The 21,740-nt window shown below is 37.0% G+C and overlaps 1 protein-coding gene across 2 annotated transcripts in view; it reads right to left on the bottom strand.

Moving 5' to 3' along the window:
* Window positions 1-558: 558 nt before the first annotated feature.
* Window positions 559-21,740, bottom strand: part of DSC3 (desmocollin 3) — a 49,572-nt gene continuing 28,390 nt past the window's right edge. The window contains exons 10-17 of one of the 2 annotated variants that reach the window (XM_038543612.1): window positions 18,855-19,114; window positions 18,602-18,744; window positions 17,406-17,630; window positions 14,300-14,524; window positions 12,091-12,212; window positions 6,704-6,961; window positions 4,922-4,964; window positions 4,697-4,839 (exon numbers count right to left, since the gene is read on the bottom strand). In XM_038543612.1, the coding sequence (XP_038399540.1) occupies window positions 4,938-4,964; window positions 6,704-6,961; window positions 12,091-12,212; window positions 14,300-14,524; window positions 17,406-17,630; window positions 18,602-18,744; window positions 18,855-19,114 (1,260 nt within the window). In that variant the 3' untranslated portion in view covers window positions 4,697-4,839; window positions 4,922-4,937. Of the gene's footprint in view, window positions 4,840-4,921; window positions 4,965-6,703; window positions 6,962-12,090; window positions 12,213-14,299; window positions 14,525-17,405; window positions 17,631-18,601; window positions 18,745-18,854; window positions 19,115-21,740 lie in introns of both variants that reach the window. The other variant, XM_038543611.1, reaches the window with a different exon arrangement.

The following is a 21,740-nucleotide window of genomic DNA, read 5'->3' as shown; positions in this document are numbered from 1 at the left end:
ATTCAAACGCAAACAGTCTGACTCTAGACTAGACCGTTTCCCTTCTCAACCGCTATGAGCCAATATTTAACCAAGTCAATTCTCCTGGATGCTTGGAATTTTCTGAATTGTTTGATATCAGAAACAAAATGTCAATAAACATTTTTTAAAACAAATATTTACACATAAAAATAATAATCACAATAAAAGGTCCTGAAATTGAGATTGTTGTTCAAGTTACACTACAGTGTAAAGCTTTTGATACGCGTCTATTTTTAAATGGGTCAGCAGCCTTACCTTTGTGGGAAAGCACTCACACACCCAGGGAAAAGATTCACTGTGAAATACACAGCACCATAATTTGGTTGTGAACACAGTTAAAAGGTCATATATTCTGTAAGTGACAGAACAAAGACTTGAATACCTCTTGCCCTTTTTTTTGTTGTTGTTAACTCCTAATGTTTCCCCTTGAATATGCTGCTCCAAGTAAGAATGCTATGACAGCATTTTATTTCTGGAACACTCTACAATTACAACTACCTTCCAATACTTCTTTACCCAATAAAAATCAGACAGAGAGAGAGGTACAGATTTTTGATATAATTTGGAAAGCTGTGCCCCAAATAGTGATATCCCCCCACACATAGTTTAATATACAGATAATGCTGACAACTTGGTAATGATTCATTCTCTAAAATATTCCCCAGGAATATAAGGAAGACATTATCAAGGATCTATTTTCCTGCCAGTCTTAAGCACAATTTTATAACAGTTCATCTTGGAATCATTTAATCATTAAAGATAGCAAAGACAAGATACGGAGTTAACAGTTTTATTACATCCTGCATCTGCATCTATTACTTTACACATCCCCTTTTTACTTATTTTAACCTGCCAGGTTTCTTTAAAAGCAAAGTAACTTCTCTTAATAGCATACTTAAAGTTCTATTAAAAATGCTGCAAACCAAACCTCACTGCATTTTAGACATTTAACTGCTTCCTTATAAAAATATGAAAAAACAATCTGTACATTTACATTAAAAATTCAAGAATATTCACTGGAAAAAAATGAAAGCTATTTTCACACTGAAATAACATAATTTCCCCCTTACACATAAAAGGAAAGAATATCACATGTTAAAAATGTTTACATTAAACATAAGACTTTAAAAGGAAAAGCACCCTTTTAAAAGCCTAGGTCTGAAAATCTAGATTTCAGGGGGAAAATTAGAAAACAGGAAATGTGGCATCAGGTAAACAATTTAGATACACACTTAACTGAACACCTTCTATCTCAGTGCCCAGAGGACTGCATAAGGAAGAAAGTATTCCCCATGAATGCCTTGATTGTTCTGCACAGCCAGTTCGGGCCCATCCTGTAAATGCCTGCAGATGCATCACGCAGTCATGTAAGCCCTTCCCTTGATTCCACACTCCAAATAAGGTGAGGTATGGAGAAAGGGTTGGTGATATTCCCCTAAATTCAAATGGGAGCTGCCTTTGGCCTGAGAAAAGCAGCAAAAGGGAGGGTCTGGCCTAAGAAAACTTAAGTAGCAGTGTTGTCTTTACTATCAGTGTCCCTTTGTTGGCTCTCTACTTGCCCTTCAAGGCCTGGGTTTTCATGTTGCTGACTATCCAAATATCCTACTTGGGCTTGCACTCTCCCTAAGCTCCCTGTGTTCTCAAATGATGACTAAGTTTTTTCTTTCCTGTATTCAAAATGCTTGTTTCTTCTATTAACTTGAAAAATCCTTGTAAGAAAGAAATCGCATAAAAATTAAGTCAAACTATAGGGTGATTGACAGCCTGGAGCATTTGCCACCTAAGTGTTACTGGCAACACTGGGAGAGAGGTTAAAGAATGGGGACTGATGGGAGGGCTAGATGTCTGATTCACTACGCCAGTTTAAAACAGGGAAGTGAGTGGGGAAATGGCATTTTACAATTTCCAGGCTCAAATTAGAACACAGCAAATGGCAAGGAGTCTTAGGATGGTCATGCCCCTCTTGGTCCCTTCAGTAAGATTTGTGCTCTCACCCTGTTCCCTTTATCCCCTAAAATCTGACCAGCGGAATATGGCTATTTGGCTCTGAAGTTTTAAAATGTTGGTAGAAAAGAGAGAAAAAGAAAATGGTGATAGAATCCTTTTTCCAGAATTGGTTTTTAAAAAGCTTTCAGTATTAGCTCCAAGAAAAACACTGCATCTCTGGAACTTTGCCACTGGAAGTCAGGCAGCCCTAGCTCTAACAGCTTTTGCCAGTTTGTGCATGCAGAACCAAACTGCAAAGCAAAGCTACTGTTCCACCTACTTGCCTCCTTCCTTTCCACTGAAACCAGAGAAGGTTAATTAGCTGTATACGATTTTAAAGAAATTATGCAAATGTACGTGAACTATCTTCTGATATGCTCAGCTCTGCAGCACAGACCAAAGGCTAAGAGGCTCTCTTTTTAAAATCCTGGATTCCTACTGTAGGACACACCTACCTTATTTTATCAGATTCCCCTTTGGTTTTCATTTTATTTTAAACGTTGCACTAATAGTTTTATATAAATATATATTTATCTATTTGTGTGCATGTGTGTGTGTGTTTACCCTTATAGCATTTCTATGAAAACTTTCTAAGCCAAAATGGCAGAGAGCAAAGAAACAATCACCATTCATTTATATGGAAATCTTTTTAGTGTTGTCAGATCCAAAAATTAACCGTTCTTCGGCTTTTCTGATACCTTAGGACACATTTTACTAAGGGATGCACAAAATAAATGGAGATCAAGCACAGACGCTTGCAGATGCCATTCAAAACTCTGGCAGTGGATGCTGAGAAACAGTACAGTTCCTGGGGAAGGCGCTTGGCAAGGCGGCTCTCTGCTCTGGGTGCACGCTTGCCTCCCTAAGGCTCACTGCAAGACAAGCCCTAAATGCTATTTTCACTTTTTGCCTTTATTCATATAAGTGCAAATCTTCTTCAGGTATCATTAGGTTAGCAAAAACAGTTGCTAATGTAGGTCTTTGTGAAACACAAACTTTTGAAAAGCAGGGGATACCACTGTCTCTCCTCTCTCTCTCTCTCTATATATATATATAGAGAGAGAGAGAGAGAAGAGAAAGAAAAAAAAAGAAAAAGAAAAAGAAAAAGAAAAAGAAAAAGAAAAAGAAAAAGAAAAAAAAGAAAAAGAAAAAGAAAAAGAAAAAGTCAGGTAAGCCTATATTCATATTGAACATTGCCCCCCATTCTTTATTTGACTGTGAGGCTCACTTTGTGAGTTAGCCCATGTAGTGGCAATGTACCAATTCGTCACAGCTGCAAAATTTTTAAGTTAATTTAGTTTTGTTTCTCTTCCAAAATTTTCTTCAATTGGTGATACATAATATTTCTTCTCTATTTTTTAAGCTAACGCATGAAGTGAGTATACAACAATGTGATATGAGATTCTGCAAAAGATTAGGTGTTAATTATTTTAAGTTTAAACACCCTCTCTTTAGAGTTTTTTTGCAAGTCCTTTGCAGGGGCTCTATCACATGAACAAAGCTGAGCAGCACAAAATTTTAAGCAACAGTTTGAAAGATATTAAAATGCTCCGAGGGGTTCTTTTGATTGTTTATAGCATTTTAAAATGTTTATCTGCTTTAATAAGGAACAATTTATGTGAAAATGATAGTGAAAGGAAATGCACACTCAGCCCTCATTGCTACGCATAACTATGACAAGGTCTGTTTCTTCAGAATGTGTGGTGCGGCATACTCTGTCTAAGGAGAACATATTCTAATTGCAAATAACTACTATTGAAAGAAAATAAAAAGCCAGATGTGCTAAACTTGCAAATAAAATCATGAAAGTACGATATTAAAAAGAAGAAAAACAACTTTTTTCTCAGCATAATGTTCATCACTGCACATTACCAATAGTAGTCCTGAATCTCAGGGAAAAAGATGTTAAGACTTGTGATTACAATCTCAATAGGTCTTTGGTATTTTTCATTAAAAATATGATTACAGTGTAGTCTAACATCATATTTTTTAAGACCTTATTGGGGCAGTCAAGTAGATAGACCTGCTCTTCATGATCTAGTTGCTAGCCAGAAGGAAAATGAAATTCTAGCACTCTCTGGAGCTACCAGCTTGGTGGTACTGATTCTTTAAAGAGCTAAAAAATGCAATATAATTTAACAAAATGTTTGATATAATCCTATTCGACTTAAATCTAAATCTGGAAAAAGAACAGAATTTCTAGCCCACATAGCTATTCTATATTCAATCAAGTACAGCTTAGCTATCATTGGACTAATATTAACCTAACACATTTATTGGTAAAGTGTCTATGAAGAATGGCAGGTCCTTTATAGACCTTAATTCAAATGCTACAGCATGAGATCTACTAGCTGTCTATTTACTTGGCAGTAAAGAAGACAAGAGACATTTTAACATTTCAAATTCCTTGGAAAACATTAGCAACAAATTGCTATAAAAATACAACTTGGTAAATAGTACAATCCAAAATTTAGAAAGTTATATATTCTTTTCTAATGTATAGATATATTAGAAATATATCTATATGTATCTTTATATATATTAGAAATTGAAATTGAACTTTACAATATCCCTTTGCTTTTGGAAACCTCCAGAATATTTGGCAAATACATGTCTAATTGTAGCACTTTAACATTATCTCTTTGTGCATGTCTCTGCTAATGTAGTAAATTTGGCTCCCAAATTATTTAAAAAGTCAAGGCCATCTTCTTCCTGTTTTTCACTGCAGCAACCCACAGAACCAGCTGGAGATCCTCTTCCTTCATAGTTATATGTAAGGACATAATCTTGAGATGGCACGTGGTCTTCATTCTGGTTACACAGATGCAATTTCTATAAAATAAAAAAAAAAGGATTCTATTATTGTTTTAAACACTCTTAAACATATGAACATAAAATTTATTTTTTTATTTACCTTTTATGTTTAATTTCTAACCAGTGTGTCCTCTAATGGAGTCCTACATACAAAAAATGCACATGATTGGTTGATATCACAACCGTACCATAAAGTCAGTATATTTTACATTTCTAGTAATCAATATAAATTTTAAAAATTACATATATACAAATGTTATATTTAAGTACATTTAAATCACCATTAAATGCTTAATCTAAATTTTGTACCGAGAGGGGAGGCTAACCCACAAAATGGTGACAGTATGCATGGCAGGCAGTTAAGAATTTGATTCTGGATATTTTAACAGTCCTGACTCTGAGTCATATCTCTGCTTAATCACTATGTATATGACTTTGGGCAAGTTACTACACATCTTGAAGTCTTACTTCTAACTCTCCTTATGTCTAAAACAGGAATATACACAGTGACTATCTCACAATACGGATGAAATAGAATTTTGCCCAGCACATAGTAAATATTCAATAAACGTGCAATTAATAAAGTAGGCAAGAATTACCACATTGGGTTCAGAATCAAGTTTCCAAGACAGCCCAAACGTGACAAAAGTAGAGAGATGCACAAAGCATTTTAGTGAAATTACAAAGAATCAACATCACCCACATTGCAAAAACCAGGCCTTGGGAATGGAGCAGACAAGCATTCAGCTACAGCCATCCTCACTGGCTGCTACCTGCCTCCTCTGCCCTATTGAACTCCTTTGGCTCCTTCCTCCTCACTCCCTCCCTAACTACAGTTTCTTTCTTTGGCTTATGTTACCAAGTGCTTTTCTTCACAACCATTCCAGCCTCATATCCCATTATCTGCTGTGCACATTAAAGGACACCCTTAAGAGCACTTCTTAGGCTCCACTATTTCCCAACCTGACCTTACATGAATATTGAATAGAAACTTTTAGAAAAGAGATGAACACTTGAATTTGACGGGAAAAAAAAATGCTATGGACATGTGATAAGCTACAGCTGCAGCACAGAATGATGCTATCTGCAGTCCATTAAAGGATTAAGGGTTCTGGTCCACTGTAGGTGTTACAATAGTATCAGTAAACTCTGATAAAAAGAAAATTTAGTCCCAGATAGAATATTTAATCCAGTGCTTTCTCTACCCAGGTGGTACATGTGCATCACCTGAGGAGCTTTAAAAATAACAATAATAATAAAAAGCCAAACCAATTAAATGCAAATCTTTCAAGGTGGAGCATTTAAAAGCTTCCCAGGGGATTTTGATGTGTTGCCAGGACAAAATCCATGATTTAATCCCTCTTTTCTTTTATATCCTTGCTTTCCTCTGAATAAAAACACTTTATATTTGAATAGTGCTTTTTACATTAAGTATAGTTCCTATAACTCATATTACTTAACATACCCCCTAGAATTGTGTACAGACGTTTTGTTTTCAGAGAGAAATGCAGAGTTGATTGGGGGAGTTTTGTGATTAGAGGGAATGAGATTTTTTTTCACATTTCTCTATATTAAAATAGTTCAGGAGGTAAACAACATCTATAAACAGCATGCAACTTTAGTGGGGATATTAGGAATTTCCAATTCTCATGAGATTTTAGAAATTAAAAGAAATGGGACAGATGGGATTAGATCTCTCTTATGTTAAACAATGTGACAACATCGAAGCACGGTTGGTGGGGGCCATGCAGGGAATGACCAGAGAGTGGAAGAGAAAGGATACATTGAAAAATATGCAAAAACATCTGTGGAAACTCTATGTTAACTTCAATTTCCTATTGTTCATTTAAATTGCAGATGCAAAACATTCAGGAAAACTCACTTCACCAAGACGGGGCTGAGTGAAACTATGCCACTCGGAGTAGGTGTATCTGCAGTTGTCCACCTCTGTGGGTCCTCCTCTGCAGGAATCCAGGGTGTGATGATGCCCGGTCCCCCGGCACGATTCCAGTGTCTGGTGTCCGCCTTTCACCATTTCAATGGTCTCCTGACCTCCATTTTTCACTCCTGATCCCATAGTACCGCAAAAGCCTTGGCCAGAGTTGTTGACTGTCTGGGTCATAAACCCATTGGCAGAACACTGAAATGAAATAAAATAAGACCATTTGTATCGAGGAAACAGATTCCAAATAAAGTTGTAAGAAGACAAGGGAGAGAGGATGTTTATTTAGCCTTTTATTAATTCATCCATTCATTAACAGACATTTTTGTTTTCTAATTATGTGCCCAGTGTAGGATGCAAAGATGGACATGATACCTCAGTGGCTCCAAGAAGTTCTTATTCCAATGAGGCAGAAAAACAGATAATTACTTTAAATATACACACACACACACACAAACACAGAGTGCTATAGGAACATAGAAGAAGAGCCTTAAAATCCAAGCCCCGGGCAGCCCAGGTGGCTCAGCAGTTTAGTGCTACCTTCAGCTCAGGGTGTGATCCTGCAGACCGGGGATTGAGTCCCACATTGGGCTCCCTGCATGGAGCCTGGTTCTCCCTCTGCCTGTGTCTCTGCCTCTCTCTCTCTCTGTGTCTCTCTCTGGTCTCTCATGAACAAATAAATAAAATCTTTAAAAAAAAAAAATCCAAGCCCAGAGAGAATAAGTGGAGAAGACTAGAAAATACTACACTGAGGGACTTCTGGACTCCTACTTGAGAAATGGGAAAAAGAAAGCACTACCTGCAGGAAGGCCTACACGTAAAGGCAATGGAGTACTTTGGGGGCCTTCAACTTTCAGCCTGTTGAGAATGGCTACCACATAGAGTTCACAGTGAGAGAGAAAGTGGAGAGGTCACAAAAGGCCAGAGAACATAAAGATCCATATGCCATGCAAAAAAAACTTAGACTATCATGAAGATCATGGGGACTCAAAGAAGGATTTTAATAACAGGTAAGGGACATATTTTTTACAATAATTCTGGGCAATAATTTAAAAGACAAATAAGAAGACAAGTTGAATATCATGGATACTAGAGAGGTTTCACTAGGTGAAACATGATAAGGACCTAAGCCAAAGTAGAAGCAATGATGATTCAAAGTAGTTGGATCCCATACAAAGTTTACTGGTGGTCAGATGGATGAAACAGCAAAGGGAAGAGTCAGGAGTTATTCCTGAGTGCTCTGCTTGCTTGTGCAACTAGATAGATGGTATAAATCACTATACCATCTAGTGATGAAGGATGCACTCATGGGTGAGAGGAGGGTGAACAATTCAGTTTTATACATAATTACTTTAAGAAATTTGAGAAACCTATGGATGCCCAAAATAACTACATGGATATGAATTGATTAATATGTGAGCCTGGAGTTCAGGTGGGGGAGCTGAGCTGGAGCTATAACACTGGAAGTCATCACCATTTAAGAGGTAGTTGAAGCCATGGGAATAAATTATAACTCCCAGAGAAAATGGTAGACTAAACAAAAAGAAGGCTAAGAATAGAACCACAATCATGAAATGGGCAAAAGACATGAACAGAAATTTCACAGAGGAAGACATAGACATGGCCAACAAGCACATGAGGAAATGCTCCACTTCACTGGCCATCAGGGAAACACAAACAAAACCACACTGAGATACCACCTCACACCAGTGAGAATTGGGAAAATTAACAAGACAGGAAATCACAAATGTTGGAGAGGATGTGGAGAAAGGGGAACCCTCATGCACTGCTGGTGGGAATGTGACCTGGTGCCACTCTGGAAAACTGTGTGGAGGTTCCTCAAAGAGTTAAAAATAGATCTGCCCTACGACCCAGCAATTGCACTGCTGGGGATTTACCCCAAAGCTACAGATGCAGCGAAACACCAGGACACCTGCACCCCAATGTTTCTAGCAGCAATGTCCACAATAGCCAAACTGTGGAAGGAGCCTCGGTGTCCATCAAAAGTTGAATGGATAAAGAAGCTGTGGTCTATGTATACAATGGAATATTACTCAGCCATTAGAAACGACAAATACCCACCATTTGCTTCGACGTGGATGGACCTGGAGGGTATTATGGTGAGTGAAGTAAGTCAATCAGAAAAGGACAAACATTATATGGTCTCATTCATTTGGGGAATATAAAAATTAGTGAAAGGGAATAAAGGGAAATGAGAGAAAATGAGTGAAAATATCAGAAAGGGTGACAAAACATGAGAGACTCCTAACTCTGGGAAATGAACAAGGGATAGTAGAAGGGGAGGTCGGCAGGGGGTTGGGGTGACTGGGTGATGGGCGCTGAGGGAGGCACTTGGCAGGATGAGCACTGGGTGTTACGCGGTATGTTGGCAAATTGAACTCTAATAAAAATTTTTTAAAAAGAATAGAACCACAAGGAAAACAAAACAAAACAAAACAAAACAAACAAAAAAAAACATGTTTTAAGGGTGGATAAGGGAATTAGAGGACAGAACTGATCTGAAATAGCTATTGAGAGAACAGAGGAACCCAAGAGGCACAACTCTGAAGTCATGCCGAGAGGATTAGTGTAAGGAGAAAACATCAAAGTAGTTTAAGAACTGGTTCAAATAAAGTAATCCACCTATTAGATTCAAGTAAAAAGGTGGCCATTGGTGACCTCTGTCAAAAGAATTTCCAAGAAGTGCTGAATGAACAGGAAGTAATGCCATGGACAAATCAAGTATAATCTCTCAAAAAGCTGTTTCAAAGAAAAAGAGATAAGGAGGGAACTAGAGGAGAACAGAGTCAAGGGAATGTTTGAAGATAAAAAGACTTGGCTAAGCATTGACGAAGGCCGGAACCTTATATGGAACTCTGGGCTGTAGGTGGGAAGTCTAGTTAGAGCGGTAACCTCAAGCATGTCAATTTTAATTATAAACTGTTACTTTCAGACAAGACCTCCATTAAAATCAGGCTCCATTGTGCCATCTTCTTACCAATTTGCTTTTCTTCTATTTAATATGCAGAGTCTCTAACTAAACTGGAAGATTTTCAAGTTCAGATGATTTGGAGTTTTGGATATTTCAGAACCTGAAATGTCCCTATAAATGTCATACATAGTGTCTCACTGCCTTAGAAAATTATACCAGAGAAGAGAACTGAAAGTAGCCATTTGGTGGCACTGCTACCCCATATTTTTTGCTTGGATTGCTCCTACAGTGAAATTCTATTACACAAGAAAAAAAAATAATCCTGATTATCAAATCTCCTTGATGGTATAGTTTTTGTCATTATACATACATGCTCAGAGATCATGCAAGCTAATACCAGGAGAATTCAAACTAAACTAAAACCAAGGCCTAGCCCACAATGCCATGTTTCACATTCTATTTTCTGTTTCCTTCCTGTCATCATGTACATTCTCACAGGGTATCATATACTCCTTTTCCACACCCATGATTTCCAGATTTAACTTCTCTAGTCCTGACTTTTCAACCAGCGCCTAACCTCTTCTGAACCCCTTTGACTTCAACTTAAGTCCAGAACTAAAGTCATCACCTGTACTCACTGTACTAAAATGAGCTTACACATTCACTATGACATTCTGTTACATTTTGTAAAAATAGACCTAAATTAAACTGCAGTATAAATTAATAATTCTGAGAATTTTGAAAAGTGTTCCTAACAGAGAACAGGCAAAGGTAGGTCTGAGTATGTTATGGTGAAATTGCCAATTAATGCCAGCAGCTCTAGTATCGATTGGCAAAGAACAAGTATTACAAATATCTCCATCATTCCCTTCTCAGGTATAAGATAAGAATTTACTAGGAGTTAAAGAGTATCAAGGGACTCAATGTATTTTCTGAATGGAGAAATAATTACAAGGTTCCACATGGAGGCATGTCAAGCATAGTGGGCTATGATTTTACGTGATGGTGGAAGGAGGTGAAAGAGGCAAAGTCGTTAAGAAAGGTATCCTAACACAGAGATACAGAAAAGGCTTGAAAGGCTTAATGTAAAGTCCTTGTCCTTGGTTATGGCCTCTGTTGCTTTGACTTCATTTTTTATTTTGTTACTCAAAAGCTAACAACCTTATCATTTACACATTTAAAATATTTATTATCCTTATTTTAATTTTCCAGTGACCATTATCCATTCTCGTAGAGTTACCTCCTGCTTCAACTACTGAAAGATTCTAATCCTTTCTCTTCCCTATCCCTAATATCTTCCTATTCTCACTGATCATCCTACTGACTCAGCATCACACTGCTCCCATTATGCCACTTCTGTGCAGAAAAACCATCACCTGCTCTTCCTTACCAAGAGAATAAATCCCAAGTCCTTAACAACAGCCCCATATCCTACTCCTCTCTTCCAAATGCCTAACGAGTTTCAAGCTTCTACTGCAAAACAGCATTTCTTCCATTTCAAATCGATTTCTTTACTATTTGTTGAAGAATCCCTAAACTTTGTCATCTCCTTTTTTATTCATAAGGCTGTTTTCCACCTCTATAGCTATTCCCACCATCTTTCTACTTTCAAACCCTTCCTATTCTTTAAGTTACCAAGGCTTTCACCAAGCCTTTCCAGTTGATCCAGACAACACGAATGCACCTAAGTATCACAAGCACCTTTGAAAGACAACAGTTTTCTATCATATTGGTGCTAATAGTTTACTGGCATGTTCCTACTTATTTTTCCCATAAAAATAGATTCCATTTCTCATCAATACTTTGAAATCTTTTTGAGGGAAGAACATGCCTTGTAAGAACTTTTTAAATATACATCTCCCCAGACAAGAAGCCTAGTACAAAACACCTCAGCGGTCTCAAGAAATCTATACGGAAAGAAAGTGGCAATAATCTTCCAAGTAATCTATCCTCCCCCCACATACTTTTATTAAAAATATGTATCTCTTTGGTATTTTCTTAGTTGATCTTGAAAACTTTTAGTAAGTTTTTTTTTCCCTATTATCAGTGGTCAAGAGTCAGAAAAACAAATAATATCTGGAAATGTACATTGTGGAGAACAGCTAGAAGATTGGTATTATAATAATTTCACAACATCAAAGAGCAAGTTTTAAATCATAACACTAGAGAGTGGAAGAATAAGAATGAAAACAATGCATCTGATTTAAGAAGTTCAATAAATGCCACCTACATAAATATTTGAATATTGACAGATAAAATACTTATGCCTACAAAATCTGACCAAACTAAAAATATAAATATTAACTCCTAAATTACAAAATAACTTCATGAGAATCAGTAAAAGAAATTAAGGGAGATACTCAGAGATAAATACTCATTTTAAAAAATTACTTACCACCTTATCATCTCCAGGAGCTTCTGTGTTTGATATAATTAAGTTTTGCTGTGCTAAATCTTCAGGAAAACCTTTTCTTTTTTTGGCACCAACAACTCCACATACCAAAGTTAGCAATACAGCTGCATTGAAAAAAAAGTTTAACAAAATAATCATCTCTTATTTTTTATTACCTCAGCTACACAGGAGGAAAACCAAGCCAGTAAACATGGTCCTGTGAATTACCTTGGCCTTTCTAAATTAATAGGCTGTGATTTAGCTTAGACTTTCAAATCTGAATTATATGTATATTTTTATTATAGCTCTTTTTAAGAGTTTGAATTCAATCCGTAATTTTAAAATATTTACAATTGTAAGTTAAGTCATACATTTTCAAAAAATTCAATGACATTTATTTAAGACAGAGACTTTAAAGAGATTTACTGATTCCCAAAACACTGATTTGCCTATATGAAAACATGACAGACTTTTCTCCCCAGAACAGATTTATCTCCAAGTATCTTCATTAAAACTACTCTGTATTTTGTCTATTCAAAATTTTCTTTCTAAAAAGAAAATTCAGCATACCTGTGGGAGTTTTAAATATGTGATAATTAAATTAGCAGTAATAATAACGACAGTTCTCACAATGTCCTACAAGCCCCTCTATCAAGGGTGGCCAAACTACAGCCCCAAATCCAGCCCACCACATGTTTTTGTATCATTCATGAGTTATGGTTTTTAAAATCAAAAGAATAGAAGTTCAGTGCATGTGGAAATAATACGTCATTCAAATTTTAGCCTCCATAACATTCTACCGGAGCCCAGCCATGCCCATCACTGAAATGTTTTCTATGGCTACTTTCCTACTAGAAGGGTAGATTTCATTGGTTACAAGTGAAATCACAGGGTCTGCAAAATATAAAATATATACTAACTAGCGCTTGACAGAAAAAGGGTGCCAATCCCCGCCTCCTCTATGTGGTCCCTTGTTACCTTTCTGGTTCCATGTCCAACCCCACTCTCCTGATCCACTCCAGTCCAGCCACACTGGCATCCCTGCCATGCCTTGACTTCTCCAGCCTCCCTTTCACCTAAGAGCCTTCGAGCTGATTTTCCCCTCTGAATGAAAACCTTTCCCCCAAGTACTGTACTTGGCTCTTTCACCTTTCCCCCAAATCGTCAGACAGCCTTGTCAGTTAGCCCTGACCAAACCATCCGCAGACAGCTGCTGTCACTTGCACTGATCCCTCATACTCACTCACACGTGCTCCACAGCACTACAGCTCCTAATTCTTTTGCTCTATTTTTCCCTCCACGGCATTTCATTTATTTATTAGTTCACTGTCACAAGGCACACTGTTTGTGTTTGGTTTTGTCTGTTTTGTTCTCTGATGACTCCCAACACCTAGCCAGTTTCTGGCATATAGTGGCATATTTATTTTGTTGACTTGCAGAAAAATATTGAACACTGTACTATTCTAAGCTCTTTACATGCGTTAAAGCAATTAATGCTCAGTGCTGCCCCCTAACGTAGGCTACTCCAATTATTCCCTCTTATAGTTGAGGAAACTGAAGCACCATTAATTAAGTAACTCGCCCCAGGGTGCATGGGTTGCAAATGGTAGAGCAGGGTTACAAATCCAGATAATTTGGTTCCAGAGTCTTGCTCTTAACCCTAGGGCTATCACAGAACAAAGAAACCATGGCTCATCTAGACTGTAGGAGTAGATGGAAATAGAGGGGAAAATATGGTGCCATTGGGAACTACACAACTGGCAAGGAGAGGGTTAAAAGAATTCAAAACAGACAAGATACACGCAAGATGGGATATTGCTGTGATCTGGGTGATTCCCAGAAGCCCTGGGCTGAATGGCGAGAAGAGGTCACAGTGGCTCATAGTGGACTTTTATATTGCAAAAGTTTTGATTGTTTTATTTAGCCCTAATAGGGGTAGTACCAGGACCAAGAAATGAAAACTATATATTGACAGATTTGGTACGGTCTAAGGAATTTTAACCAGCTCTGTCCAAGTATGAAATCATATCTCAAAAAGGATCTAGCTTCTCCCTCTCCCCAAAAATATTCCATCAGAACTCAGGTAACACAAAAGCAATTTATAAAGAGGACACTCCTGATGGATAGTTGGACAAGATTACTTTTTAAAGAACTTTTCCTGCACTCACATATTTATGATCTATTTTAACTTTCAGTAAGTAAAAGGACTTACAAAATAGTAATGCTATACCCAGCAGTATTGCTAGGATCGCCCATTTTCCGAGTATTACTCCTGCACTCCTTCGAGCTGCCCGACATTGACTTGGATGAGTACAATCACACAGATTAACTGTCAGGATTTTTGTTGTAGATTGACCTTCTCTATCCTTTACAGTAATAGGAACACTATATTCCTGAGATTCAGCATTTTTCCAATATGAAAGACGGGCAGCTGTATCTGAAAGAAAATGAAAGAATTATATCTTTAATGGACTTGTATTTCTCTCTTACCATTTGTTTTGCCACACTTGCTTCTAAACATATTATTCTCAAGGAACCACCTGCCACATGAAAATGAATAAAAATGGACAACTGCCTACAACCTTTTCAGCAAGAACACTACCATGTATGTGTTGTCCATTGTAACTTTTTGCACGAAAGGATTAAAGACATAATTCGACATTGGAGTGACCCAGTAGCATTTCAGTAATATTTATATTCCTTTACTTTTCCCTTATCTGCAAACCAATGATGCTAGATTGGCCCCTGACATGCACTTCAAACATTTTTCTACAGTACCAGTTTTTGGTATTCATAAAGAATTAATGCCAATTGTTAGGCACAAAGTATGTCTTCAGTTGACCTTCTCTTATCTATTTACTTTCTGGTATCTGTCCATTATTTTTTTTTAACAATTTTATTTATTTATTCATGAGAGATACACACAGAGAGAGGCAGAGACACAGGCAGAGGGAGAAGCAAGCTCCATGCAGGGAGCCCGACGTGGGACTCGATCCCGGGACTCCAGGATCACACCCTGGGCCGAAGGCAGGTGCTAAACTGCTGAGCCATCCAGGGATCCCCCCATTATCTTTACATATAAAGTAAATTTTCAAAATACAATAGACCCTTTGTTATTATGCCTTCCCTACAGAAGTGATCTCAATACCAGAAAGCTAATTAATGTCACCCAGGCTAGGTATAAGGTTTACATAAAAACAAATGTATCTGTATCATAAAAAAAAACATTTTTATCAACTATATTTCCCCAATAGTCTTGATACCTATTTTAATGACTTGATTATCAACTTACCAAAAGCTCTGCCCACTTTTAATGCCAATTACAGCCTTCTGAGTCTTGCAGTAAGTGAAATGACAAAGTAGCACAATGCATACCCTGGAAGTCATCTGTAACTTTTAAGCCTTTCTTAAATGTACTGTTACAACTGATGAGAACTTCAAAGACTTTTGGCTGCACTTCAAATGCAAAGCTCCCTGGAGGAATGTGGATTACTACTAAGGTTTAGATGGAACCCTCCCAGATCATATTGTGGTTAAGGTAAAATCCTTCAAATTCCTCTCTTCCCTCAAGACATGCTCAGCTCTGGTCACATCTTGTTTGTTCATACAAGTGCAGCAGCCTCTGATGACCCTGCCACTCAACTCTTGCCCTCCTCAATCCTGTCACCAGTGTCACCTTGTTAAGACACAAATCTGGGCACAGCATCCCTTACTGGCACACTCCCAGTGCACACCTGCTGTCACCTACTGAATATAAGTCAGTCTCTTCAGTCATAGATAGGCCCTGCATCCCCAAACTCCACCCATTGTCCCACCCAGTCTCTCAGCAGTTCTGCTAAAACCTGAACTCTAACAGCACCAGTTTACTTATTCTTCTAGAATTTTCCTTCTTTGTGCAAATATACTAATCGATTACTGATTAAACAAACACTTATTAAGCAGTTAGTATCAACTAAGCTCTAGGCTATGTGCTGGAAATACACAGAAGAATCACAAATATACTGAGAAACTCATATATTGGAGGAGAAAGGTAAACAGATGATAATACAACATGAAAGGAGCTATAATAAAGGTAGAAAAGGTCATGGTGCTACTCCTTCTATTTTGAAAAAGGCTTCATTGACGTGAGCAACAGAGCTGCAGTCATGTCTGTCTTGTTAATCTCTACATACATACCCAGGGTTAGAACAATGCATGATAGATGGCAGGTGCTCCCCAAGTATCATGAATTAGTATCGAACTATGAAATGGGAAAAGTATTCAGAGCAGAAGGGTCAGCATACACAAAATTCCACTTACATGAAAGAGCATAATACAGTAACAAAACAGCAGTGAATGGTGGCTAAAATATAGAATATTCTATTTCCCCAGGAACCACTATCATAGGAGGCTGTCCTGATTGCTCCAATGCTATATCCCTGTCCATACTCCAATATGTTTCCTTCCAGAATACTATTGAGTCCTTGTCTCATACAACCAGATTCCTCATTTCCAGTTTTCTTATACTAAAATTTAAACTAAAATTTATACTAGAATTTAAACTGTCCATCTCTGTTCTCCCCTCACCTCACTGGAGTCACTTTAAAAATACATCAGGGGAACCTGGGTGGCTTAGTGAATTACATTGGACTCTGGATTTTAGCTCAGGTCATGATCTCAGGGTCATGAGAGGCCCACATTGGGCTCCATGCTGGGCTACACACTGGGCATGGAGTCTGCTTAAGATTCTCTCCTTCCCTCTACCCCTACCCCATCCTCTTTCTCTTAAAAAAAATAATAATAATACACCAAAAACAATTTATCTTAATGATAAGCTGCCCAATATTTTAACAAAGCTTTGTCTTTGTTGTAAATGGAAGTTTGCCTTAATAAAAATTATTTTTTTTCATTTTATATGCAATAAATAACACAGACCACATACAGTATTTGTAAAAGACTGAGTTAGTCTTCTAAAATATATTAATGAGACTATTACACTAAACAACAAAATCTACTCTCAGTTATTTTAGAGCATATAAAGCATTACTTTTTATTAAATACTTCAGTGTGCCTGGGTGGCTCAGTTAAGTATCCGACTCTTGGTTTCAGCTCACGTCATGATCTCACGGGTCGTGAGATCCAGCTCTATGTGAGGGCTCTGTGCTCAGTGGGGAATCTGCTTAAAGATTCTCTCCCTCTGACCCTCCCCTCACCTACACACATGTGTGCTCTCTCCCTCTCAGCTCTCTCTGAAAGAAAGAAAGAAAGAAAGAAAGAAAGAAAGAAAGAAAGAAAGATAGAAAGAAGAAAGAAAGAAATCTTTAAAAATAAATAAATACCATTAACTTTGGTGAGGGTCCATATTTTGTTCGTTTCTGGAGAAGTGTTTGCCAAGCTGAAATAAAATGGAGCACCATGGATAGGTTCATCAGGATCAACAGCTGAAATGTCTGTATACTTCATCTTGGGTTTGCAAACTGTTACATAACTTTGAAGTACTTCTGGTGGATTATCATTCATATCTTCAATGCTAACAGCAAGTGTTCCAGTACATGATTTACCATCTATGAAAGAAGGAAAAAAAGCTTAGCATAGTTTTTTGCATTCTCTTACAGTTTTCCAATAAAATTAACTACATTCTACATAAGATATATGTTTTCTTAAATAAGCTGATTACTACAGAAAATAGGATGTAAGAATGTAGAAGGATAAGTGAAACCTGCAGATCATCTAAAATGAGTACGTCATGGACAATATCAGCTACAACTGCCAATAAACCCAATAAAACTTACGCCAGGATTATTATCAAATAATAAAAATCAATGTGTGAATTTCAAGCTCTGTATTTTGGGGGAGTTCCTTCTGGTGCAGATGTTAATGAGCAGTAAAGAGGCTACAAAGAGTTATTCCAATCCCGATACATATTTAGGGAGTATTTAGGGGTATGATAGATACACTTAGGGAGATTTTCAAAATATATGATGCTCAAGTCCCCAATCTAGGATTCTGATTCAGTGTGTCTAAGTCACATCTACAAAATGATTTTTTAAGTGCCCCAAATTATTATTATTCTAATCATTAATTATTCTAATAATAATATGAAGCCTGAGTAGAACCTCTGGGTTGTTTTAAGGAACAGAATTCAAGGAAAGGACCACTTTGCCCTAATAATCAGCTGAGTTATTTAAAGATTCTATTTTAAGTGTAATAAAGAGATGTAGAAGAGCCTGGTGAGAACATTTCATCTGATCCCAAACTTAAGTTTCATCTTTGCCCTCTAACATAGGCATCTATAGGCATTTGACGTTCCCCCATACTGCGGATATAAAGATAAATATGACATGGCTTCTTGTTGCTGTGAAAGTTCACCTTGTTAGACAATCAAGAGAAATAGGTAGTCTCCAAAATAATTCCTAACAATTCCAAATACTTATCATAAAAAATTCTGCACAATAATAAATGCAGTTTATTTTCCAATTCCTTTCTAAAATATCATATTAAAACTTAAAAAAAAAAGTTGTTTTTTTCTTTTTACCTTGGTCTATTGCTAGGACTGTAATATTATATAACTCATTTCTTGGAGCCATGGCCTCCCGGTCCAGGATTTTGGAAGTTATGATCGACCCTGAAATCTCATCAATGGTGATCCATCCTTTAGGATCATTCAATTTTTTGTACCTATTAATATAAAATGAAAAGTCTTTAGCGATACAAAATGTATAAAAATAAATTACTATCTCAACTATCACAAATACATTATCTGTATGTGGTTACAGACTTCTCCGTACCTTAAGTGGTTGCTACTTTTAGTTTCAGGGTCATACGCCTTATAGCCATTGATCTTTGACCCCACTGCTGCATTTTCTGTAATCCGTATGTATTGGGCTGCAGGGCTGCATTCAGGTCCTTCATCCTGATCTCTCACGTGAACTGTCACCAAGGCTCTATTCATGGTTGTCATTCTGAGTGCGACATCTCTGGTAAATGGAGCTTCGTTGCCTACTCCAATTTCCAGAATCACCTGATGGTTTTCTTCATAATTCAGTGGCTTTTTAAAGAAGCACATGTATAACAGTATCAGTGTAAAATACATTTGGCATTTCAAATAGCAAGGGACCTTCTTTTTTATGGGGGGGGGGACCTTCTTTAAATAAGAACAGTGCTTCATGAGTTCTCTCTTCCTTTTCAATCAGTACTGACTTCAACAGAGAGATGATTCTTCACTAAGCCTTTAGCAAGAGTGATCTGAAAGTTTCTGCAGGTGGTTTTATGGAGTTGCAGAAAACAATTCCTAAAATATTTCTATAGTTCATTCTTACTGAGGAAAATTATTCTGAATCTGGAGATAATGCAAAAAGATAACAGTGTTTTTACGGCCCTGTCTTATAGCACTGAAGGACCAGCCTGAGGGGCATCTAACTCCAAATGAATCCAACTTTGTTTGACTTACTACTTCCTATTGACTATGTCCATTTCCTCAACCACTGTACTATAATCCCTCTGCTACACAATTCTACTTAAATGATTCATCAGCCTCCAAAAATATTTAAGTGAATCCTTTGATTGTAATTGATTTTCAGACAACAAATCAAGCAAAACCCATAAAGACATTATTTCACACTGTACTGCAAATTGGAAGCATTTTTTTCCTTGATTCTCTTCCTGCTTATCAAAATCATCATTGGCTGACCATTGAACGAAATGAAAACAGATGAGTAAAAATTTTACTTTAAACCTTTCCCCATACCTAGCTATTATCAAGCTGAGATATAGTATCATGAGTCCATTAAGGAGTGAATCATAGAATCCACAAAATGTCTGTGAAATTCTTTTTTAGTTTATATAAATATTCCTGAAAATGGAGGGTCAAGGGGGTAAATGAATTAATATCTGTTTATCTATTGCTAATGAACACTACCTCACAAATTACATGTGTTGGTATGAACATGTAGAGAATGAGAGTATCCACTGGCAATGAGCCATGGATGGAAATTCACAAAACAGCTGCTGCTCTGGAGGAGGTGCAGTTATTCCATCCAGGACCACTTGCTAAAAAGCCTTAGAATTTCTTTATGTAATTTTTCAAGGCTTATACTGGATATTGTTTTAGAGGCTTAAAACTCCACAAGACTGAAAATCTGGTGGGATGTGAAATGAATGATTAATGAAAAAACAAGAATTCTCTTCCACCATAGGGTAAGCTTTATGTTTTAATTATTTTTTTTAAAAAGTGCAAAAATATCCTATATCTGCACTGAGATGCTATGAACTCCCTAGAAGATGAAGTGCTGCTTTGTGGTGGACCTTCTACATTGAGAATGATCAACAACAATATCTTCTTCACTCAAACCAATGTGCACTACTGCTGCTGCTCAAATGGAAATGAAATGTAGGGATGGAAAGATCACTCAGGATTGAGCTACTAAAGACTGTATCAGCTCATGCTCTACAGTTCCAGAAAAGCTATCCAATATAGAAAGGTGTAACACTAGCCCCACACACATGTAAGACTTCTAAAAATATAATAATAATATCCTATAGTTTACCAAGTGTTTTCATTTTCATTGTTATAATTGAATAGCTATTAGGGAGACAGAGAGAAGTATTTATGATTTATAGATAATACAGAGGCTAACTTTCCATCACATAACTATGCAAAGCAATTTAACATGGTGCTTAAGAGCGTGGTACTTGGAATAAAAGAGATCTAGGTTCAGATCCTGTCCTACTGCATCCTAGCTGCATCACTTTGGGTAAGTGTCTTAATCTCTCTGAAATTCAGTTTTGTCTTCTGCACAACTGTTACAAGAACAAGATTTAATATTGTAAGCCCATAGTGAGTGTTTTATACTATAGGATATAATAATCTCTCAGGCTGCCACATAAACAATTGAAAGAAAACAGTGACATTTTTTGTTAACAGCCAATTTAATGCAATAATAGGAGACATCAACTAGCAAGGCAATGTTTGGAAGCTTTGTTCAGATAAAAGAAGTACATATAAGCAATCTTTGGTTTAACTTCTGATTCTTTAACTCTTTTTGGTATAAAGGAATAAAAAAAGTTCATTCCCAGCCATCATTATGTAAGTAGCCTACTGAAAGAATGATGGATTTCAAAATGCCTTGATTATACAGTGTTTGATTTTAAAATAAAAGATGCCTCATCAAGGTTAGAAAGTACTTAAAGATAGAACTTAGGTACACAAACACAAATCTTGAGCACGGAAAAGGATTAAGATATCTTTAAAGACCAGTGTGGCTACCAAAGGAGCTATGTGATGAATTCAAGTTTTCTCAGGGTTTGCATAAAATATAGAAAAGAAAGTATACCATGGAAAACGCACATTTTATTGACCAACATGGTAGAGACTATTATGAATGGCTCAAAGAAAGAGAGATGGTAAAATTCTGAGAGGAGCTAATAAGGAGAGATGAAGAGAGGAAGGAGATAACAAGAAATAAATACATAGAAATAGAAATTAATTCAAGTTTAAAAAAAAGACCCCCTTGTGCAAGTCATGGTTTTATCAAGCTAAGTAACCCACATATGGAAAAGAGGAGAGAGAAAGGGAATGTGACCCAAGAGTCTCCAGCTGGAAGAGCAGTACAGTGGTTGTGAGGAAGGGTTCTTCTTCAGGAATGTCTGAGTTGGCATCTTGGTTCTATCACTTC

The sequence above is a fragment of the Canis lupus genome, chromosome 7, assembly GCF_011100685.1.
Source record: "Canis lupus familiaris isolate Mischka breed German Shepherd chromosome 7, alternate assembly UU_Cfam_GSD_1.0, whole genome shotgun sequence".
NCBI classification, from domain to species: Eukaryota; Metazoa; Chordata; class Mammalia; order Carnivora; family Canidae; genus Canis; species Canis lupus.
Note: the sequence above shows the minus strand (reverse complement) of the source record. Positions and strands in the feature narration are given on the sequence as shown.